Source organism: Vicugna pacos, chromosome 22 (assembly GCF_048564905.1).
Source record: "Vicugna pacos chromosome 22, VicPac4, whole genome shotgun sequence".
Taxonomy (NCBI): domain Eukaryota; kingdom Metazoa; phylum Chordata; class Mammalia; order Artiodactyla; family Camelidae; genus Vicugna; species Vicugna pacos.
The window spans coordinates 14420601-14445039 of NC_133008.1; the positions used below are offsets into that span (position 1 = coordinate 14420601).

Consider the following 24439-nt stretch of genomic DNA (forward strand, 5'->3'; position numbering starts at 1 on the left):
GGACCCTATCTGTCTGGTACAGGTAGGTACTCTCCCCATTTAACAGAGGAGGAAACTGAGGCATAGATATTGATTTGCTCTAGTTCCCATATCCTGACACTCATTCCTGTGTTCCAGCCCCACCTCTTCCTCCCCGGCATTAAGAGTTCAAGGAGGGAAGAAAAAAGGAGGGTGAGGATAGAACCCACTTAGGTATTTTTTTTTTCTCATCCCTGTCCTTGGAACAGGCATTCTAGACCTCTGCCAATCCTCGGGCCCCTTCCTGCCTCCCACCCTCCCCAGCTGCTTGCAGGTGTGCAGTTTCCCGGCCCACACCCTGGCAAAAGCCGACCAGCGGGAACTGACTCCTTCAGTGCCCCCAGTGAGCCAGTGGGGCAGGCGGTGGAAGGGCACCCAATGCCAAGCTGGGTGCGGAGGCCTGAGCGCTCAGGTCTCAAACCATCAGAGGCCCTCTGGCTGGGGTTGCTGTGTGGGCTGTGAAAGAAATCAGTTCTGGGCTCTGGGTTCTTCTCCCCAGGGAGCCCAGCCACCCGCAAGTCTGTCCGCCTGCCAAGCCAGTCCCATCAAACTCAACTCCCGAAAAGTGAAATTCAAGGCAGAGTTCGCTTTCCTGCCTGGAGCTGGCCAAACCACCCACTCCTGCCCTCTCACTGCAAGCGGGGCTGAGGAGAAACCACCCAGAAATCACACGGCGGTGGCCACCAGGCCCCGGCCAGGAAGCACACCTCCAGGGCTGGAAGCCTGGCTCTGCTCCCTCTGAAACCTGTAAGGGAGGGTCCTTGCTCGCCTCTTCCTGCTTCTGGCGGTTGCCGGCAGTTCCTGGCATTTCTTGGCTTGCAGCTGCATGATTCCAGTCAGTGCCTTCAGTGTCACATGGCCTTCTCCCTGTGTCTGTCTTCACACGGCTGTCTTCTTATAAGGACACCGGTCATACTGGTTTAGCAGCCCACCCCACTCCAGTGTTAACGTCATCTTCAGCTAAGGCCAGCTGCAGTGACCCGTTTCCCGATTAGGTCCCGTTCTGGCATACTGCGGGGGTTAAGATTTCAACATATCTTTTTGAGGGGACACAATTCAATCCATGACACCTCTGACTAGTCAGAATCCTGCAAACATCACCTACCTCTTCATACAGATGCTTCTCCAGCCTTGACACGTTGTCTGTCTGCTCACAAAAAGAGCAAAGGCTGCAGAGCTGGCCGGACAGGAGATGTGAGCTGCCTGTGACCCCACACCTAATGCATGGCTCTTGAAATCTCCTTGACAGCCCTGCCCTCCCCTCTCCCCGCAAGGTCTCCAGTGAGGACAGAAGAGACTTTAGCCTCTTTCCCGCCCTCCGTCCACTCCATGAGCAACCCCTGCTCCCTGGACCACCCCCCTCTTACCCCACTTCTGTGCAGTCCTAAGGCTCTGGGGAGAGTCAGAGAACCTCATTTCAGGAAAATAGGCAACCCTGTGGTTGAAGAGCTTTGGAAACCTACCCCTTGCCTGGATCTGAAGAAATGACCTTTTTCATGAATGCCAAGGGTCAAAAAAAAGGAGTCATTTTGCTCTGCCTCAAGAGCTCAGACCCGAGAACCCACCCCTCCTAACCCCTGCCTTTTGTAGAAAATGTGATGGTGCCGTTTTCAGGTCATAAAGGGAAGGAGGTTAAGCAGGATTCTAGGACCACAGAATTCCACCTCCTATTTGTTTAGTTGTGTTTTTTAGCTAAATCCCAAGTCAGAGCAGTCTCTGAAATGGCGAGAAGCCCAGAATTCGAGGTCTGAGGCTGAAACTCAGGTTCACGGATGGGGTGTTCACCCCTGAGGAGGGGGGGGGCGGGCCACAGAGAGAGTCCCTGAATCGCTCATTTCATCAGACACTCACTCCCACCTGCACCCTCCCAGTGCCCCGCACTCCTCATCTGCCCAGCCCTCATCTGTTTTGACTTATTTCGCATGCCTAATCCTGGGGACGTGGCCAAGGTCAGGCAGAGGACAGGTGATGAGGTTTTTATCCAAGAGGTTTAGCACACCGGAGACAAGTTAAGGAAACGCGTCATGCTGATCTACAGGGTTTTAAGCCAAGCTCACCAGAAAGCCTCGATGTGGGGAGGAGGGGGGTCCTCGGCCCCATCCCCTCCTCCCCCAGAAACTGGAGGGGGCTCAGAAGCAGCAGGAATACTGGGAATAACAGGGAGAAATGGCATCCCTGTGGAAAGGTTAAGGAAGCGGGTGGTTTTGTTTAGAACTAAATCCAGTTAACATGTTCGGAGCATTTTCTCCTCGCTGTGTACCCTGCTAAACATTTTACTTGTATGATCTCATTTAATCCCTACAACCGCCTGGGGTGGATAATGCCACCAGTCCACAGGTGAGGATACCGCGATGCAGGATTCAGTTCCCAGGAAACCGGGCTGCAGAGCTGATCTTGGCCACTGTGGCCTCTCCCGCTCCCACTAGAAAGGCTGCCCTTGAGTAGAAAGCCGCAAAAAGCACGCGGTTTGTTACACTGTTTCTCTCTGTCTACCAGAGAGAGCGCCCACAGAACAGCTGATGGAAGGGCCACACGGGAGACAGCTGGAGGAGTGTACGCTCCGCCCCGGAAGCCACGTCCAGCTCGGGGAGGGAAGGAGGGGGAGGAGGCATTGCTGGTGGGAGCTGCCCCTGGGGCGAGGCGGGCAGCCAGGGCCAGGGAGACGCTGGGAGACAGCCCCGAGGCAGCGGGCTGGATGAAATGCCCCCTGGGCTCCTAAGGGCCTTCCTTCTCAGGACCCCAAGGCCCCGGGTGTCCAAAGTACCGTCTTGGGCCTCTATCCGGGGGAGAAACCTGACTGGTTCTCCTTCCCACCCTGCACCTTTCCCTCTGCCGCTCCAACCCCCCCACCTCCCGGACCCCTGGCTCCCCTCTTCCCCACCCACGCATCCCCCGAAGCTGTTCCTGCCCCCTGGGCTTCGAGGGGCAGCGGTGTGAGATCAACCCGGACGACTGCGAGGACAACGACTGTGAGAACAACGCCACCTGCGTGGACGGGGTCAACAACTACGTGTGTGTGTGCCCACCCAACTACACAGGTGAGGTCCCGACACCCGCCTGCGCCTGCGCGGGCCCAGGGGGGCGGTGGGGCCGGCGGGTCTTGTGCTGGAGGAATACCTTTTCTTAGCTTCCTCCAAGGCCTCCACCTCCTTCCTTTCCTCCGGTGGACAAAGACTTGAAGCCCCCAAGCCCCACACTAGGCCACGAGGGGCTGCCCAGAGGCCCTCTGTCTTCCCTTCGCTTCCCCACCGCTCCCCAGCAGGTAACTAGCTCCTTCCCACCTGGAGCGGGTTCCCAGGGCCCTCTCAGCTCTCCGTTCATTGAGTTGGTGTGCATCCCTTCCCCTGGGAACCCCGGAGCCCCGGCGGTGGCTGAGGCCACCAGACAGGCCCTTGCACTGTGGCCGTGCTTTATTCGGGTCTGATCACCTTTCTCTCGAAATCTGCATTTTGCAGACACTCTGCCAGGAGCTGGGGGTACAGAAATGAGCAAGACAAAGTTCCCTCTCATAATAACAAGTGTAGGGAGAGAGATGTATTCGACAGAATGAGAACATAATACCGGTAAGCCCAGGGGTTGGTGGGATCACAGAGGACGCCAACCCTCCCGGAGAGTAAAGGAAGGCGCCCCACAGGAGGCGCCCCCTCAGGGTAATCTCTGTACCCGCCCGCCCCACAACACAACACCTTTGTCTCTTGTATTAAGAGCCCCTAATGAGGACCTTACATGTGCTGTAAGATTGTAAAGCAGAATGCCACCAAGATCAGCCTAAAGTGGCATATCTCAAACTGGAACTCCATAAATTCTATGAATTCTTCAAAGAAGAGGCTCCAAGGGCAAAAAAATTGGGGAAGCACTGCATATAATAATAACTTTCTTCTCCAAGCAACATGATACAAATTAGCATATTAGAGGTTCCCATGATTCCTGCTTTAAAGAAAGCCATTTAACTTTGTTTAACCCGGCAGGTCCCAAACTCATTTGATCTCAGAGCTTCCCTCCTACCCTACCCGGAAATACTCTTGCCAACCCAGACAACATGTGTTCCAAGAAACATATTTTGAGAAACGCTAGCCAAAGGCAAGAATGCAAATAAGGATGGTGCGGCCCAGGGACTCCCACACCCTAGCCTATTGGAATCTGATGTCAAGAATGAGGTGGGAGATGGGAAGGCGTGGAGGATGAATAGAAGCAGTCTTGAGGCCTGCAGAGAAGGAAGCCAAGTAGCCCCCACTGCCCCTCAAGATCCTGTACCTTGATGCAGGCCTCCAGCCCAATAGCCAGATATCCCGGCCAAGCACGCTCTTGGGACCACAGGGGTGTGCCAGGACCAACTGAGAAAAACATCTCCTCCACTTAATCCTAGGCCTCCTGGGGTCCCAGAGAAGGCTCAGTGTGGGACACCTGCTGAGAGTCTGCCCTCCTTATGACATACATCTTCCGTCTCCCAAGGGTGGAACTGTTTAAATTAGCAACAAGCAACACTTTCTGTATGCGGAACATCGCATTAGCCACTAGAGGTACCGAGCAGTCTAAGCTCTGCCCTCTGTGACAAGGGCTTCTGGTCTTCTGAGGTGAGAGGAATCATCATATAGAATTAAGTCATTCGTCCAGAAGAATCGCGGAATGCCAGAAGAGAGTAAAAGTCGCAGCAGAAGGCATAGGAGCTCAGAAGAGGCTCTAGGGCAGAGGAAGGACTTGAACTGAATTGATGGTGGGCAAGTGGTCAGGGGTGAGGGGAGATGGGATTATGCAAGTGGTTTCCTGCCCGTGTCTGCAGCTGACTGGGACGCACTCCTAGTTTGTCATACTTGGTTCCTGAGAATGGGATGTTGTGGTTTTGTCTGTCCCAGAAAATACTAGAAGTCCCACATACAGATCACATCTCTCTGGGAGATGCGGAGGAGGAGAAGGCTTGTAAAACACATAGCAGCCTCTGTGGTCCCGAGAGGCTGGGGCAAAATGAGGATAGGGTGGGGGTCAGCACAGCAGAGAACAGACCCCAGGGCTGTTGTCGGTCACTCATTTACTCCCCAGCCACCCTCAGGACCTTCCTCCGCCCTGACCCCCCGGAGCCATGGCCCGGGCAGCCTTCTTCTGCTCACACCTGCCCTCTGAGAAAACTTCCCTGGCTAGGAGTTTGTTTTCCAAGATCACTTTCCACCTGACTTGACCGGGTGGAATTTGAGGACACCCAAAGCTCAGAGGTGCACCTGCCAGCGACCTCACCGCCGCCAGCCCCTCTTACCGCCCACGTTCCGGGAAAACGTGCAGGTGCTGTGAGCTTCTCAGGGCTTACGGGCAGGCCTAGATCCCTGGGCATTTGTGACCCACCCATTTGGCATTGTCTGGCACTGTGAACTTCAAAAGGAATGTGTCCAGAGACTGGAACATCGCATTCCTTTCATGTTTTCTTCTCTGAGAAAATCCAAGAGGCTTACTTATCTGTACCAGGTGGACGGTGCTGCTAAGCCATGTCTGCTCCTCCGGGAAGCCTCTGGGCTTCACCGAGTGTCCCCGGCCTCACACTGACAGCTCTGTGTTGTCATTGCCTGCTTCTTTGTAGTCTGCCGCCCCCACCCCCCACCACAGGAGAGAACAGGACCAGGTCACTGTTGTGTCCCCAGCACCTGGCACAGTGCTGCCACACAGGAGGTGCTCCATAAATGGATGTGGAGTGAAAAAAAAAACAAAGACACAAGCGCCACCCACGGTCATGCCCACGACCTCCTGACCAGGGGCTGGATGAACCTGACCTTCTAGCCAGCACCCTGCCTGATGCCTGGGTTCTCTGCCCACCCCACCAGGTGAGCTGTGTGATGAGGTGATTGACCACTGCGTGCCCGGCTTGAACCTCTGTCAGCATGAGGCAAAGTGCATCTCCCTGGACAGAGGATTCAGGTAAGGCTCGTTCACGCCCCAGCACAGGGTCCCAAGGACTCGGCTCCAGCAGTCTGGGTTGGAGGCAGAGGCTCTGGGCTCCCTCCATATGATTTTTTCTCTTTTTCTCTCTTTCTGCCTGTTACTTACCTCTCTGCTGTTACCGTGTCATTGTCTGTACCTCTGACTAGTCATGGTCTAATTCTCCAGTCAGTCTTTGTCTCTTTGTGGGTATTTCTTTTCTAAGCCTCTGTCTCTGTCCTCTCCTCTCTCACTGTGAGTGTGTGTGTGTGTGTGTGTGTGTGTGTGTAGAGAGATCCCCTTCCTGGACTTCTCCCCCTCCCTCCTTCCTTCTCTCCCCCTCCCTCCCTCCTTCCCAGCACAGCTCTTGTTTCCGGAGCTGGTATAGTAGAGCAATCCCACAAAGGAAGCCAAGTCCCAGGGTGTTCAGTCTCCTTCCCCGTGTGCAGCCTTCACAGCACTCTGCCCTCTGCCCTCTGCCCTCCGGCAAGTGTGCCAGCTTGTGCACCTGTGTGTGTTGGGGAACATGGGTGGGAGTGGAATGGGGGGAGAGAGCGCTGGCAGAGCTGTCCCATCTCCACGGTGAGCAGCCAGGCCTGTAGGAGCCAGGGCTGCACCCGAGCAGTTCTAAGGCTGGGTGGAGAGGCCGCCTCAGGAGAAGGTACCAGTTCTGGAGCCTCAGAATCAAATGGCACCCCTGGGAAATCACCTCTGGGCTCTGTCCCCACCTCCTCCCATTGCTGCTTTTGGAGAAGATCTTGAGGCCCTCAAGTCCTGGGTTTTCTGACCTGGTGGGGACATCCCAGAACCCTTTGGCCAAGAACACTCTCCTCTACCCCCAAGGCTGCCCTCCACACGCAGCTGCCTCCCCGCTCCCCAGCAGGCTCTGTCCAGCACTGGGTGGTAGGGGTGAGGGACTCTAGTACCAGGGAATCAGGGTTTGGGGGAGCAGGCCGGGACCAGAGCACCTGGGGGGACCTCAAATTAGCCCTCGGTAAAGGCACCCAGAGTGATCCCACAGGGTCACCCCTAGGGGTGAGGGACAGGAGCTCGGTGCCCGTGTTGGTGAGTCTTTACGGAGAATCCCCACCAGCCTTTCACCCGGTGGCTTCTCCAGCTTCTGGAGCACAGATGCTCAGGCTCTGGTCTCCACGGCCCCAGGAGCTGTCGTCACGCTCCATCTGTCCAGCTCTCAGTCACTGCGGAGAGCTCTCAGACCTCGGGATCTGGGACTGATTCTACACTGCAAAGCTTAGGGCTTGGTGGCAACCCAGGATCTTAGGAAGCCCCAGACTGCTGACATCATAAAAATCACAGAATCTTAGCAGCTTAGCACTGTGGACTCTTAGATTCATGGTCTTCAAAACTTGAACCTGTGAACTCTTAGAATCCTAGAGTCTAGGAATTAAGGTTCCCGGCTGCTGTCTCCCGGCCGGCCCCCCCGCCAGTGCCCGCATCCTCTCTGTGGGAGGGTGGTGGGCACTGCAAGAGGTCTTTGAGTCCCTCCGAGGCCCTTGCCCTGGACCTAGGGGAGGGAAGTTTGACACAAAACAAAGGTTTAAAAGAGAAAGAATTTCTGATCCCTGGATTCTGGTTGTGAGTGTTGCTGGGGTTTGGAGGAGAAGGGAGAAGAACCTTCTGGAGGAGAAGGAAGCCCTGCTACCCTAGGAGGTGGGCTGGGAAGTGACCGCCGAAGGATGCCTAGAACTGGGGTGGGTTGAGAGAAGGAGGGGGACCCCACCCCACAGGTGGGAGAAGAGTCTAGAGAAGGTGAGGGCGAGAGGGGACCACGAGCACGTCGTCCTGTGTTTTCCTCTCGCCTTTGGACATCCCGAGCCTAGAGGAAACCGCGAAGCCAGGGAAAACACGAGAGGCACGCGAGGACCTCTGGCTCCAGAGGGAGCACAGGGAGGTGCAACCCTCTGGTCCTGCACCCTCCTCCGAGTCTGCCGTATCTTCTCCCGTTCCCTCAGAGATGTGCCGGGGGGGCCTTCAGGTCATCGAGCTACCTGAGTCTGAGGGTGAGGGACGCCTCTGCCCGCCTTTCCCACTCCGGGATTTGACTTCCGATCGGGGCTGCTTTTTAACTGAAGGCAGAGCCAAAGGGAGGGAAGACATGCTTAAAACACAAAAGCCAAGCTGGCCAGGCAGACAGGCAAAGTGCTTTGGGTGTGCCTAGGGAGGGGCAGTGGTGCTCACTGGGCATCTAAGCTCCGCAGAATGGGTGGGATATCCTTGGATGGAAAGAGATCAGTGACATTCGCTCCATGCTGACGGGGCAGCAAGCTCAAGGATGCTGGCTTGGACAAGCACACCCAGCACGAGGACTGGTCAGAAGTGGTCCAGGATGCAGGTCTGGGATCGGGGTGCTAAGGACCCCTTGAGTTCAAGGGCAATGTAGAATAGAAAGAAACCAGTATAGCTTTCAAAATCTTGAGATAATACATTTATGCACAGTGTCTCTTAGAATCTTGAAAAGGTCCACAGGCCAACTCAATAATGTTGATTTTTTTTTTAATTAAGATGCTTGTAAATCAAAAGTCCCTTCTCCCAATGCAACATTTTATAATTTTATCCCCCTCCCCTGCCGTCACCATAACAACTCACATCCCCAGAGCAGGCATCAGGGACATTAACAAAAGAGGCATGAAGTCAGTGCAGCCTTTGCCCAAGTTTGAAGGTGTTTGTCCTCAGAGATTTCCTGGTATGCTGTTCGAATGAGGCCTCAGCTGCGTAGGACAGATAGTACTAAACACAGAAATAATCATATACTGAAGCCCTGAAAATGATAAGGCATGCTGCCCATAAACACTGAAAACAACAGTAGCAGAAACCAAGATGGCAGTGGCCAGCCGGCAGTGAGCGCTCCCTCTGTGTCAGGCACGGCGCACTGCCTCATCCAACACTCAGCAACCTTAGGATGTCGAGGCTGTTACCCACTTGCCGTGTGGGGCAGAGGCGCAGCAAGGTGGAGCACGCAGCCAGCACACACATACACAGAAAGGGATGCAGGTCAGTCCGGGCCTGAGTGATTCCTTAGCTGACTCCAGAGACTCCTGATGTCCTTCCTGGAACCGAGGCTATGACTTGGTTACTCCCTCTTGTCCAGAATCAGTAGGTCAACGCATATCAAAACTGTAAGCCTTACACTGTAGAAAAACAGCTAAGGGTGAAACGTTTTGAGGACCACGGGGGATGCAGGCTATACCACCGGATGCTTGTCTTTAGCTGCTGAGGAAATGATGTGCAGATCTTTGCTGCTGGAGGTGAGGTCCGTGATCCAGCAGCAACAGCGTCGCACGGGAGCTGGTTGGGAATGCTGATTCCCAGGCCCCGCCCAGACTCCCCGGATCAGAAGCTGCACTTTAACAAGATCCCTGGGTGTTTTGTTTGAAGAGTGCAGGTGTGGAGAGGGCTGTAGCACTGGGGGAAGAAAGGAAGGCTGTCAACACATCTGCCTCCAGACCTCCGCAGCTTCAGCTGCGAGTGAGTGTGGCTTCCCTGGTTCCTCAGGAAGCTCTCCTCCGTAGCCTTGAACTCCGTGCTTAACAGCCTGGGTTTTACCCTGTACGTGGCGAGCAGCGACTGTTGCCTTGGAGAAGCACGTACAGCTTGAGTTGCTCTGCGGGTTCTTGCTAGAATTCGGGAGACACAGACACAAATGCCGTCCGGGGCCGGGTTTACCCCTAGCAGAGGCCTGGACCGAGGTGTGTGAAGCACATGCCCCGACAAAGGCATTCCCGATCTGTTTCTTTGAAAGGGTAGGAAGGAATGTGGGCGAAGATGTGAAAGTTTGCACCTTCTGGTGCAGAAGTAGGTTACATATTTCAGATTTAGCCATCAAATAAGTAAAGGTTATTACAGGTCAGATCATGTAGATTTCACAGCTTTGGGACACAGGCCCAGTAAACCGTCAGATTGGTGAACTGCCCGCCTTCCAGGGACACCCCACCCCCTGAGTATCTTCCTTTGCTGTGAATCCATAGCACACACCATGTTCTGCCAAACCCAGAGATGCCAGGATTGAACTGCGATTCCAGGCTACTTCTCTATCTGTCCTAGAGAAGGAGGAGGGAGGAGGGAGGGCCATCTGTTTGTCCCAGTGTTTCCCCAGTCAGGCTCCTTTGTCACAGAAGTATTCCAGGGTCTCACTTCCCGCTCCACCTCGGCCACCTGCACCACACCTCCCCCTGCCCATCCGTGGTTCCTCCTGACTTGGGCAGGCTGTGGGTACCACTTACACTCTGCCGGACAGAATTCAGCCAGGGAGCCCAGAGGGGTGTGCAGACTCCAGGCCCTGCAGGAGGCAGAAGAGTCGGGAAGCCTTTGTGCTCCTGTGTGCCTCAGCCCCTGTGAGTAAGGTGGTCTATGGTCTGCTTCTTGCTAGGACTTGGGCACAGTGTCGCCCCAGACAGAGAAGCACAGAGATGCATGGTCTCGGGGAGGCCAGCCGCAGCAGCCTTCCCTGGCCGGGTTGAAAACTGGCCCAGCAGGGATGCGGTGGAGCTGCCGGGCTCCTCAGAGGGGGCAGGGCAGCCTGCAGGGCCTGGGTGGGGCCAGTACACCCATCCTCTCACCTGGAGATCAGGAGGCACTTATCAACGGTGGGGGCATTCCCCCTTCATATCCCAGACCAAATCTCGGGGGGAAAAAAATGAACAAGCAATAGGGTAGAATGCAAGGGAGCACCCACAGCATCACGTCTCCATCATCCTTGTTGGCACCCTCTATGTATCACACTGATTACCTAGTGTGGATCTAATGCCCCACACGGGCTGTATCACTTAATTTTTAAAACCACCCTAAGAGGTGGAGTTACTGATCATCAATTCCTGTGAAATGTGAAGAAACTGAAACAGAGAGGTAAAGAGCGGCTGATAACACGGAGAGCAGGGTCTGACACACCTAAGTGTAAACAAAAGATCGTTATGCTCTGGGGGCTTCAGGGAAGTCGCAGCTCTCTCTCGGAGTCCTGGTTTCCTCCTGGCATTGGAGGGGGACAGACCCTCCCTCACAGGGTGCTGGGAGGCCTCAAACATGGCGCTCCATGAAAGGTGCTTAGCCCGGTGCCTGGCTGAACATTATTAGTTCTGAGTAGACAGTGGCAGATCCAAGCCAGATTTTGTGTGTTGCAGCCCTGCGCTCCTCAGCCTGGCTGGCTCCTGACACAAGGTGCCCCAGGTGAGGCAGGCAGACGTCGGCTTGCAGGGACCAGAGGCCCTGGACAGCCCGCGAGATGGAGTGTGGGCCAGGCTTTAGGGAGCCTGCAGGAGTTGAGGGAGCTTGGGTACACGGGCAGGTAGGGGAGAGAGGAGAGGCTGCCTGGAGGCCAGCCGGGCCACGGAACAGCCTCGCTGTGCTCTGTTCCAGATGCGAGTGCCCCCTTGGCTACAGCGGGAAGCTCTGTGAGGTGGACAATGATGACTGCACGGCCCACAGGTGCCGCCACGGGGCCCAGTGCGTGGACGCGGTCAACGGCTACACGTGCACCTGCCCCCAGGGCTTCAGGTATGGTGGAGGGGCCCCTCGGGAAGGAGCCGGGCAGGGGGCAGTGGGCTGGGGGCTGGTGGGCCCAGCAGTCCAAACCCCAGGTCTCCGTGGTGCCTTCGTTCCCCAGCGCAGACGTTGTCAACCCCACGCTGTCGAAGGAAACGAGAGCTACCCAGGGCAACTGTGTGGAAGTCGGACTTAGGGTCCAGCTCGTGTAATGACAAGTTTGGGCGTGGTTCCACCTAATGGAAGATGCCACCATTTGGAGCCCAGCTTGCAAAGCCGGGGTAGTAGCTACATGGCCACACTGGCTGGAAAACAAACGTCACGGTGCCCTGGGGAGGTGGGTGTAGCTCAGTGGTAGAGCGCGTGCTTAGCATGCACGAGGTCCTGGGTTCAGTCCCCAGTACCTAAAAAATAAACAAACAAACCTGATTACCTCCCCCTAAAATTATCAAGCAATCAATCAATCCATCCACCAAGGTGCCCTAATGGCAGAAAAGTGGAGGTGAATGGGAGCGTTTGGGGTCAGTCGCTGGAATCCGTGAAGTCAGGAGGGAAAGGGGAGATGAGGGACACTGGCCAGGTGGTCTGATGTCTGCGAAGTATGTGGAAGGGGTAGGTGGGTTCCTGCTCTAGCTCCCACACTGCCTGGAAGGGAAGGGCTCAGTAGGGCCTGGGAAGCGGCAGGGACCGCACCTGAGGAGGGGTCAGACTGCGGGACAGTTCTGTGTACATCAGTCAGTACTCATGGATGGCCTGAATGCAACTGTGCAACCTGGTCACAAGCCTTGGTCACAGGTTCTGAGAACGTGAGCCTGGGAGAAACCAGGAGTTCTCAAGGCAGTTGGTTCCTAAGCCTGATTAAGACCATCTGCATCAGAGGCTTGTGAAAATATGAGTTTCTGAGGCCCACCCCAGAACTACTAAATTAGAATTGGAAGAGGGGGGAGGGGGAAGTGGGCAGAGGAGCTGGAAATCCACACTTAAAAAAATTTTTTTTATTGTGGTAAAATGCACATAACACAAAAGTTCCCATCTTAAGTGTTTTTCAGTGTACAGTTCAGTAGTGTTAAGTACTTTCATATTGTGCAACCATCACCGCCATCTGGCTCCAGGACTCTTTTCATCTTGCAGATCGAAACTCTTCACCTAATTAAATAGGAACATCTCTCCCGTTCCCTGTCCCCAAACCCCTGGCAACCACCATTCTACTTTCCGCTTCCAAGAGTTTAACCACTCTTGGTATCTCATACAAGTGGAATCAAACAGAATTCGTCTTTTTGTAACTGTTTATTTCACTTAGTATAATCTCCTCAAGGTCCATCCATATCGTAGCCTGTGTCAGAATGCTCTTCCCTTTTTAAGGCTGAATAATATTCCACCATATGTATATACATTTCGTTTATCCATTCATCCGTGGCTGGATGAGAATCTGCACTCTTAACAAATTCATCACAGGCGATTCTGATGACACTGAAATTGAAGTCCTGTGCTCCAATCCAAACCCATTACTTTAAAAATGGGAAATCTGGGCTTACAGAAGGAAAAGGACTTGGCCCATTCAGTGGCAGGGCTGGAACTAGTCCCAGTTCCCATCTTGTGCCACCTTCTGTGCTAGCAGCTCTTTGGCCCAAATAACTTGATGTCTCCTCTCACCGTCCCCCTGTCTTCCCTCCCCGTGTTCTCCTTACCTCCCTTCCAGTGGGCTCTTTTGTGAGCACCCCCCGCCCATGGTCCTGCTGCAGACCAGCCCGTGCGACCAGTACGAGTGCCAGAACGGGGCCCAGTGCATTGTGGTGCAGCAGGAGCCCACCTGCCGCTGCCCGCCGGGCTTCGCCGGCCCGAGGTGCGAGAAGCTCATCACCGTCAACTTCGTGGGCAAGGACTCCTACGTGGAACTGGCCTCTGCCAAGGTCCGGCCCCAGGCCAACATCTCCCTGCAGGTGCGCCCCACCCACCCAGCCTTTGGAAGGTCCCCAGCGTGCCCCCAAGCTTTGGCTGTTCTGAGAACAGCTGGGATGCCCCAGATGGTAGCAGTCCAGCCCCCTTCCCTACCACTCATCAAGGACAACACTCAGCTTTGGGGGATCTGGACCAGCTCTGCCCAGAGGGCTCTGTAGACAGCAGCCCCCTCTTCCAGCCTCATTCGTTCTTTTCTCTAGGAAATATTCAACTATTATATGCCAGACACTGTGCTGGCAATGGGGATTCAGTGGTAGACAAGATAGGCAAAGCCCCTTGCCCAGGGCAGGATGACAGGAAAAGGAACAGTGACAGCCCCGGGTGTTGTGGGAGCATGTAGGTGGGGCAGTGATCCCAGCCTACTGGGAAGAATCAGGGAAGGCTCCCCAGAGGCAGTGACAACTAAGCTGGGATCTGAAGGATGAGTAGGAGTTTGCCTGGAAAGGGGTGGAGGGTGAGGGGGTGACAGTACAGGATCAAAACAGGGTGCTTTTAAGCCTCAGAGATGGCATGTGCAAAGGCCCAGAGGCATAAACAGGCAGGACATTTTTCAGAGAATAGAAAACCATTTGGTATGAACCAAATTCTTTTCTGGCTAACTTCTTTCAGATTCCTTACCTGTGGGCCTGAGTACAGTTATTCCAAACTGCATTTCTGGGTGACATCAATGCTTTTGGTGGGGCAGGAGAGAAGGGAAGTGTGTGATAGAGAAAGCAGGCCCCTGCTCACAGGCTTGCTGGGGAGGGGCACCCCGAGACACAGCTAGAGGGTGCAGGCCAATAAGTGGCCCTACCCTCCTCCTGGTTATGGCCACAGTAACCCAGGTTTCAGCTTATGGAGAAAGTATTCATTCAGCAGAGATCCACTCGGCAGCTATACCTGCCAGGTACCATTCTAGACACTAGGGTTGCAGAGATGCACAAAAGTTCACGACCTCACCTTGTGGAGCCTACAGCCCAGTGGACCAGCCTCTGAGATGGGAGTTGACCCCCAGCACCACAAGAAGGAAGCTCTGGTTGCCATCACCACCCCCTGCACCATACCTCATCACCCTCTTGCCTTCCTCCCTCAGTCCCACATACCCAGGGACCCAAGGGTTAGGTCCCAACTCATCAGAGCAGCATCCAGTGCCCCAGACACCCCGATGTCCTATCCAGCCACCTGCTCCACATCCCGCTCCTTCAGCTGCTCCTGTGCCAGGCGGTGGGGGCCCACAGGCGGGTCAGAGAGCCCCACCGCTGCAGCCCAGGGCCCAGGGCAGCAGCTTCTGAAACCGGTGCTCCTCAGCTTTGGCAACACATTCGAATCTCCTGGGGGACTTCTTATCTTTGCCTGGGCCCCACCCCTAGAGATTTGCACATAGTTGGTTTGGGGTGAAGCCCAGACAACTGGTGTTTTAAAAAACTCCCCAGAGGATTCTTAACACTGTGCCTAGTTCATAGTAAATACTGAATTAGATAGTGGTGCTTAGCATTTTGTTTATAATTATTATTACACTTTATACAGAGAGTCTAAGGCCCTGAGAGAGAGGCCAGATTAAAGCTCAGGGCTCCTGGCATGCATATGTGCATATAATTATATGTGATACATATCATGGATAAATATACAGATACACACACACACACACACACACACACACGCTCTTACATAAAAACATAGTAGCGCATCATGGGTGCTTCATAAGTATTTGCTGAATTGCTCGATCAGCATTCACTAGAGTCTTAAGAATAGGCCCTCCTTGCGGAAATTTACAGACGAGATTTGGAGGAGGACATAAGGACATGAACTCAGATCCGGGTTTCGTTCAGAGGATGCCACGTGGGAGAGGGCTCTGTGAGGTGGGGACGGGGAGGTGAGGCCTTAGGGGAGCCCTGACCCTCGTGCCTCTCTCCAGGTGGCCACTGACAAGGACAACGGCATCCTTCTCTACAAGGGGGACAACGACCCCCTGGCGCTGGAGCTGTACCAGGGCCACGTGAGGCTCGTCTACGACAGCTTGAGCTCCCCGCCAACCACGGTGTACAGGTGAGGACCGCGGTCCCCCCTCCACTGCACGGGCCCCTGCATCGTCCCCCGCCTGCTTCCAGCCCAGCGAGGAGACGCCAGGTGCCTCTCCTCCCCACCACACACACTCTTTCCGCTGGTACCCAGTGGCGGGTGGGAGCCAGAGGAAGAGCAGGACAGGAAGGGAGGAAGGCAGAGCCGTGGGGAGATGACACCTCATTACCATAAGATAAATGGCCAGCTGGCTACTGGGCTGGAGTCTGTGCTCCAATGGGGACGAGGCTGCTTAATGAGATGCCCTTTTCAAAATGTCATCCTAATCTTTCATTAGTTTAAGGAAGAAAACAGGGGGAGATGAGCATGTAACTGAAGGGGAGGAAATTCCAGGGCACTGAGGGCGCAGGACTGCGCCTTCAGTGACTTTCAAACCGTTCTGAAGGACGCTTTGTCCTAAACTTCCATCTTTTCAACCCTCGCCCTGATTTCTACGTTACCGGTATGTCAGCTGGGCTATTACTTAACACACTGCCTTCTGTCAGCGTTAAATCTGCTCCTTTCTTAAATTTAGCTTCATCTTGAGTCGTATCATCTGTGAAATCACAGCCCTGCTAGTTCGATACGTTACATTTTTTTGTCTACTTCTCAGTAAAAAGAATTCTAAACTATTAACATTTAAAAATTATTTTTAGTGATAAATATTTGTGTGATACTTATAAAAGTAACTCTTCAAAGGAGAAATGATTGTGTTACACTTAAAATCACATAAACCTTCCTGGGAAGGAGAGCCGTTACTTGGGGGAAAAGCACAGGACGTGAGAGAGACCCCCACCCAGAGGCCGGCCCCTCCCCTCCGGAAGCAACGACCACAGTTGACTGGGATTCATGAGGAGCAGCCCTGTTTCCCGGTAACTAGATTCATCCTTCAATCAAAACTTCACACAGAACTCAGTAATGCTAAATCCACAGAAACAAAACTGCCCTGCAGAGCTGGAAGGAGCCGTTTCCTCCTTCACACACGAAGGCCCCCAATACGCCGCCAGCAAACCAGTTGTAAACCATTGTTCAGACCAGGGTCCTGGAGGTGAGGCCCCGGGGCAGCACCCGGGAACTTGTTAGAAATGCACACCTTCAGACTCCCCCGCCCCAGGCCTGCTGCCCAGAGCTCTGGGGGCAGGCTCGGCCACCTGCTTTAAGGACCCTCTAGGGGATTCTAATGCACAAGTCTGAGAAAATACCAGCTTACCCATGAAGCCTTCCTGGAGGAGGAGGCATTTGGTGGGTCTTGAAGAAAGGGAAGAATTTCTGTGAGTAGAGAGAGAAATGGGTGAGCAGGCTGGGAGGACAGCAGTGACAAGCCTGAGGGACAAAGAAAAGGAATTGACCAGAGTAGAAGGTTCCCAGCAGTGGGTGGCTGGAGGGAAGGCCAGCTGAGTTAGGACAGTCAGGGACCATGGACATCCCAGTGGCCTCAGAGTTTCCTAGAGCCAGGGCCTCCTAACATGTGTCCTGGAGCTGCTGTCCGTGGGTGAACTAGAGGGGACAGAGAGCCCGCGGGCAGGGCCAAGGCAGCTTGACACCAAACCTGTGTATTAGACACATCGAGCTTGGACAAGCTACCCCACATCTTCCCTCTGCGTTCTCCCCAGCAGACTGTGGATGTAGCAGGATGAGCCTCCGGGGGTGATGCTGAGGGCTGGGCGTTGAGGATGTGCTTGGCCTTTATCAAGGACAAGAAGGTGACAGACGGCTAGGTCGGAGCAGCTGGGCTCTGCCCAGAGTTTGGGGACCTCCCCCAGCAGAGCCCTGCCCTTCCCACTGACGTTAGCTGTTGGTGGGGGTGGTTTGCTGAAGGGGTGACATTGTTGGTAGGAATGTTGGAACGCTCTGCTGTGGCCTAAATCAGGGTGGGAGGAAAGAAATGGGAACTCAGAGAATTACCATCTCCAGTCCTTGTCAAGGAGTCGGGTGACAGCAGGTGGTCCCCGGGAAGCCCCCACGCCCCTTCTGTTACCCATGGAAGGGACCAAGTAAAGGATGTCCCTGCCTGGGTCCTCATGCCAAGCCTGGTGACAGATATTTAGTGCCCTTCAGCTCTCAATCCTAAAGGGCCCAAGTCTCCAGGAAACTTGTATTAAAAATGGTTTTCCTTCCAAATACTTTTCTCTAAGCAGCCCTGATTCTGCCCTAATAGCACACTCTTTACCTCACTCAGAAACCTCTCTCAGGCACCTCGTATGGGCCAGGTCCTGGGCTAGGCACAGGGACCACAGAGTTCAGCAAAACACAGTCCAGGGAAGAAGGCAGATGTGTAAATAAGCAACCGTTGCAAGAGCAGAATAAAATAAGTCTCACAGGAGACGTCAGTGCATGCTGTGGGGACCCTGAAGAATGAGCAGACGGTTCTGCTTAGAGAACCAGGGAAGGCTCCCTGGAGGAAGAGGTAATGTTTGAGCTGAGAAGTGAGGAGGCTCTGGGCAGGGGGAGGCCCCATCCGTATGCACGGAAGCCATGCTGGGAGGGGCTGGGGTTAGTGGAGCACACGGGCCAAGCTGAGCAGCAGCCAATGGGACCAGGAGGCCATCCAGCCTAAAAATGAGACCTCCTCCTCAGAGTCACAGCAGTGACCTCTGGCCTCAGCCTCAGAGCCAGGGATGAGGAGGCAAACCAAAGCTGATCTCATCAGGGGAGCTGGCAGCCCACAGGCTCCTGCCCGCTGCACCCCAGCAGGGACATACAGGCCTGGAGCAGCTGGGTTCTGTGGCCTCCCTCGTGCGGGTGCCCAGCTGGAGTCACAGGTGGTGAGGTTGTATTCCAGGCCCAGGAGACATAACACAAAAACCCTACTGCGCCCTACCCGCCCCCGAGTGGGGACAGACTGCACTGTTCCTCAGCTTCAAGACTTGTCTGAGGAGCCAGCTTACCTGCCTGCAAAGCCCAGGGGCTGAGTGAGGCGGCAGACTTGGGAAAAGTGGGTCTCAGTGGGGAGTGGTGGGGACTGTGGCAGCCTGGAGGGCACTTCTCCAGCAGAGATGCAGCTGTGTGGGAAGGCAGGTTCTCAAGAAAAGCCAGAAAGTCAGGGTTTCTATGTGAAATACCTCAGGGTTTAAATGTTGGCCATTTTAAAACACCCCCGGAGAGGATCTTTGGCGAGCAGTGCATGCTCCCTCCATCCTAATGACCACAAACCCATCCATTGCCAGGTCTTTTCTCATCTGATCCTTATCACAAGCCCAGGGCAAGCATCCTAACTCCTATTTTAGGGGTGGGAAACTTGATGCTCAGGTGAGTCCTTGGCCCAGAGACACAGAGGCCAATGAGTAGCAGAGCTGGGATTCAGATCTAGGCCAGGCCCCCACCAGAACCCGCTCTCCCACATGCTAGGGCACGGAGGCTGGGCCGAGAGTTGGAGTGTGGCTGTGCTCTGATGGTCCAGGAGTGCGGGGTTGTGTAGTGCGGGGCTGCCGTCTCAGGCTGCTGCCTAACCTGCATCCCAGCAACTCTTTGTGGGGCTCTGTCACCATCTAGTGGTCACACCTCAGCATACAGGTGAGCGTGCCCAGCACAGAGGAATGACCTTTCGTCCCACAATGGTGCAGGATCCTATTCCTTGGGAGCTTGGATTTGACTCTGGCCTACACCACCTCCACTTTAAGACTTTGGGCTAGACATCTTAAATCTCTGAGCCTTGGATCTCATTTCTAAAATGGAGCAAAAAATTGTACATCCTGCCTGGGTTTTTTTTTTTAGTTGAAGTATATATAGTCAGTTACAATATGTCAATTTCTGGTGTACAGCATGTTTCAGTCATACATGTACATATATATTTGTGTTCATATTCTTTTTCATTATAGGTTACTACAAGATTTTGAATATAGTTCCCTGTGCTATATAGAAGAAATTTGTGGGGTTTTTTAGTCTATTTTATATATAGTAGTTAATATTTGCAAATCTCGAAATCCCAATTTATGCCTTCCCATCCCCTTTCCCCCCTGGTAATCATAAATTTGTTTACTATGTCTGTGAGTCTTTCTGTTTCATAGATAAGTTCATTAGTGTCTTCTTTTTTTTTTTTCTCCTTCCACATATGAATGATATCATATGGTATTTTTCTTTCTCTTTCTGGCTTACTTCACTTAGAATAACAATCTCCAGGTCCATCCATGTTGCTGCAAATGGCATTATTTTATTCTTTATGGCTGAGTAGTATTCCATTGTATAAATATACCGCAACTTCTGTATCCGGTCCTCTGTTGATGGACATTTAGGTTGTTTCCATGTCTTGGCTATTGTATATAGTGCTGCTATGAACATTGGGGAGTTCCTCCAGGATATATGCCCAGGAGTGGGATTGCTGGATCATATGGTAAGTCTGTTTTTAGTTTTTTGAGGAAGCTCCAAGCTGTTTTCCATAATGGCTGCACCAAGCTACACGTGGGAGGGTTCCCTTTTCTCCACACCCTCTCCAGCATTTATCATTTGTGGACTTTTGAGTGATGGCCATTCTGACTGGTGTGAGGTGATACCTCATTATAGTTTTGATTTGCATTTCTCTGGTAATTAGCGATATTGAGCATTTTCTATGTGCCTAATGGCCATTTATATGTCTTCACTGGAGAATTGCTTATTTAGGTCTTCTGCACATTTTTGGATTGGGTTGTTTGTTCTTTTGTTATTAAGTTGTATGAGTTGTTTATATATTCTGGAAATTAAGCCTTTGTCAGTCGCATCGTTTGCAAATATTTTCTCCCATTCTGTAGGCTATTTTCTTTTGCTTATGGTTTCTTTTGCTGTGCAAAAGCTTATACATTTAATTGGGTCCCATTTGTTTATTTTTGCTTTTATTTCTATTGCCTGGCCCTAAGAGAACATTGCTAGGATTTATGTCAGAAAATGTTTTGCCTATGTTTTCTTCTAGGATGTTTATAGTGCATTGTCTTATATTTAAGCCTTTAAGCCATTTTGAGTTTATTTTTGCATATGGTGCGAGGGAGTGTTCTAACTTCACTGATTTACATGTAGTTGTCCAGAGAGTGTAGGTCAAGTATTTAGCATAGTTAAGCATTCAACACATGGCCACAACAGTTATTAAGAGCAGAAGAGAATTCTGTGGGCCACTTTTGGCCAGCACACATTCTCTTGCCAGTTCCAGACAGGAGCCGCCCAGCCTGGCTCTGACACAGACAGTGCTTCCCCTTCCCACCTGATGCTGATCCACCTGACTTCGTGGATAACGAGGAAGACTGCCAGAGCCCCTTGTCTCCCCTGCAATCCCTGAACATCTTTCCAGGAGGCTAATTGCTGGGCCTTGGAACCGCAGTAGGACCATCTCTTTTAGAGTCACAGCAGGTTGTTTTGGAGTTTGGTTTTGTTTTTTCCAACCTTTTTCTCTTTTGTAGCAGCAGAGCCGTTTTCCCATTGACAGTTTACTTCAGTGGCCAAAATTTGGGGGGGAAAAAAAACAAGGTAGAAATGGAGCCATGGTGATTTGCAAGATGGTGGTGAAGAATGACAGCCTTCATCACCGCACACCCCAAACCTCCAGGGTTCCACTGTTTGAAAACCACCAGCTGTAGGCATTATTTCCAGGAGACCCTGGTTAAGATGTGCCAAGAAAGTAACCTGTTAACCCACAGGCACCTGCTGGCACAGACAAGGTTATGGGACGTTTTGATTTGGAATCAATCCTTAATATTTTCAATTGAGATGTAATGGACATATGACATTATATTGGTTTCAGGTGTACAACACAGTGATTTGATGTCTATGTATTGTGAAATGATCACAATAAGTGTACTTAACACCCATCACTGTAGTTTTTTTTCTTTCCTTATGATGAGAACCTTTAAGAGCTATACTCTTACAACTTTCAAGTATAAAGAGAGTATTACTATCATCATCATGCTATATATTACACCCCCAGGACTTATTTATCTTATAACTGAAAGTCTGTACCTTTTTGACCCACTTCACCCATTTCAGCCACCCTCCCCCGACCCCTGGCAACAACCAATCTTCTCTCTGTATCTACAAGCTCAGAGTTTTTTCTTTTTGGTTTTATTTTTAGAATCCACATGTAAGTTAGGTCATATGGTATCTGTCTTTCTCTCTCTGACTTACTTCATTTAGCATAAGGCCCTCAAGGCTCATTCATGTTGTCTCAAGTGGTGAGATTTCCTTCTTTTTTATGGCTGAATAACCTTCCACTGTACCTGTATGTACCGCATCTTCTTCATCCATTCACCCATCGATGGACACTTAGGTTGCTTCCCTGTCTTGGCTATTGTAAATGATGTTGCAGGGTACATCCGGGGTGCAGATTTTTTTTCTGAGTGTTTTTGTTTCCTTCAGATAAATACCCACAAGTGGAATTGCAGAATCATATGGTAGTTTTATTTTTAATTTTTTAAGGAACCCTTATACTGTTTTCCATAATGGCTGCACCAATTTACATTCCCACTAGCAGTGCACAAGGGTTCCCATTTCTCCACATCCTTGGGGACACCTGTAATCTGTTGGCTTTTTGATAAGAGCCGTTCTAACAAATGTAAGCTGACATCTCATTGTGGTTGTGATTTACATTTCCCTGACAGTTAGTGAGGTGGAGCAACTTTTCATGTCCCTGCTGGCCATCTGTATGAATCCTTTGGGAAAATGTCTATTAAAATGTTCTGCCCATTTTTAAAATCAGATTGTTTGGGTTTTTGCTATTGAAATGTATGAGTTCTTTATATATTTTGGACATTATCCTCTTATTAGATATATGATTTGCAAATAGTTTCTCCTATTCAGTAGGTTACCTTTTTATTTTGTCAACGGTTTCCTTTGCTGCCCAGAAGTGTTTCAGTTTGAGGTAGTTCTACTTGTTGTTTTTTTTTTTTTCTGGTGCTTTTGGTGTCACATCTAAAAACTCATCACCAAGAAGGATGTCAAGGAGCTTGCTGCCTGTGTTTTCTTCTAGGAGTTCTATGGTTTCAGGTCTAAACATTCAAGTCTTCAATCCATTTTGAGTTAACTTTTGTGTACGGTGTAGGATAGTGGTCCGGTTTCATTCTTTTGTATGTGGCTGTCCACTTTTCTCAGCACCATTAGTCAAAGAAACTGTTCTTTCCCCATTATATATTCTGGACTCCTTTGTTGTAAGTTAGTTGACCATATATGCATGAGTTTATTTCCAGGCTATCTCATTGATGTATGTGTCTGTTTTTATGTCAATACCATACTGTTCTTATTACTATAGTTTTATAATATAGTTTGAAGTCAGGGAGCGTGATGCCTCCAGCTTTGTTTTTCTTTCTCAAGTTCACTTTGGCTCTTGGGGGTATTTTGTGGTTCCACCCAGATTTAGGATTGCTTGTTCTGTTTCTGTGAAAAATGCCATTGGAATTTTGATGGGCATCACATTGAATCTAATTGTATTGAATAGATTGCTTTGGGTAGTATGGACATTTTAACAATGTTAACTCTTCCAGCCCATGAGCATGACAGAGCTTTCCATTTATTTGTGTCTTCTTCACTTTCTGTCATCACTGTTTTCAGTGTTCAGGTCATTTACCACCTTGGTTAATTTGTTCCTAGGTATTTTATTCTGTTTGATTCAGTTGTTAAATGGGATTGTTTTCTTAATTCCTCTTTCTGATAATTCATTATTCATGTATAGAAATACAACTGATTTTTGTATATTGATTTTATATCCTGCAACTTTACTGGATTTGTTATAACAGATTTTTAGTGGAAATTTTAGGTTTTTCTACATATAATATCATATCATATGCAAATAGTGACATTTCTACTTCTTTTGATTTGGATGCCTTTTATTTTTCCCTTTTCTAATTGCTCAGGCTGGGACTTCGAATACTCTGGTGAATATAAGTGGTGAGAGTGGGCATCCTTGTTTCTGATTTTAAAGGAAAAGCTTTGTTTTTGACCATTGAGTATGATGTTAGCTATGGGCTTGTCACATAGGGACTATATTATATTGAGGAGTGTTCCCTCTTTGTTGCAGGTTTGTATCATAAATGGACGTTAGATTTTGTCAGATGCTTTTTCTGCATTTATTGAGATGATCATATCATTCTGACCCTTGATTTTGTTAATGTGTGTATCACACTGACTTGTGTGTTGATCCATCCCTGGTAATAAACCCCATTTGATCATGGGCTATGATCCTTTTAATGTATTGCTGAGTTAGGCTTGCTAATATTTGAAGAATCTTTATATCTGTGTTCATCAGGGATGTTGGCCTGTAATTTTCATTTCTGGTGGCATTCTTGTCTGGTTTTGTAAACTGAGTGTTCAAGTGTTCCTTCCTATTCTGATTTTTGGAAGAGTTTGAGAAGGATTCCTATCAAGTCTTCTTTAAATGTGTGGTAGAAGTCAGCAGTAAGTCATCTAGTCCTGAACGTTTGTGAATTGGGAGATTTTTTATTCCTGACTCAGTACCCTTACAGGCAGACCTCATTTTATTGCCCTTTGCTTTTTTGTGCTTCACAGATAGTGCACTGTTTACAAATGGAAGGTTTGTGGCCACCCTGTGTGGAACAAGTCTATCGGTGCCATTTTTCCAGTACCATTTGTTCACTTGGTGTCTCTGTGTCACATTTTGGTAATTCTGACAATATTTCAAACTTTTCCCCTATTACTATGTTTGTAATGGTGATCTGTGATCAGTGATCTTTGATGTTACTGTTGCAAAAAGATTATGTGACTCCCTGAAGGCTCAGGCGATGGTTAGCATTGTTCAGCAATAAAGTATTTTTAAATTAAGATATGTACATTTTTTTAGACAAAACGCTATTGCACCCTTAAGAGACTACAGTGTAATGTAAACATAACTTTTACACGCACTGAGAAACCGAAAAATTCATGTGACTCTCTTTACTGAGGTGGGAGGTGGTCTGGAACTGAACCCACAATATCTCCGAGGTCTGCCTGCATATCGATGGAAATAGATAGGATAAAGGAAATAAACTGTAAAGCAAATGGGACTTCTAGGAGAACCTATAGGTGTAATAGGTATTCTCTGTACTGTTTTTATTTTTGCAATTTATGTTAAGTTTGAAAT

The 24439-nt window shown here is 50.8% G+C and overlaps 1 protein-coding gene across 2 annotated transcripts in view; it reads left to right on the forward strand.

Moving 5' to 3' along the window:
* The window catches only part of SLIT3 (slit guidance ligand 3), a 572835-nt gene that overhangs the window by 543153 nt on the left and 5243 nt on the right, over positions 1 to 24439 (forward strand). For both annotated transcript variants that reach the window (XM_031689760.2, XM_072947253.1), the window contains 5 exons: positions 2917 to 3056; positions 5826 to 5919; positions 11290 to 11427; positions 13115 to 13355; positions 15269 to 15399. In XM_031689760.2, the coding sequence (XP_031545620.2) occupies positions 2917 to 3056; positions 5826 to 5919; positions 11290 to 11427; positions 13115 to 13355; positions 15269 to 15399 (744 nt within the window). The remainder of the gene's footprint in view (positions 1 to 2916; positions 3057 to 5825; positions 5920 to 11289; positions 11428 to 13114; positions 13356 to 15268; positions 15400 to 24439) is intronic.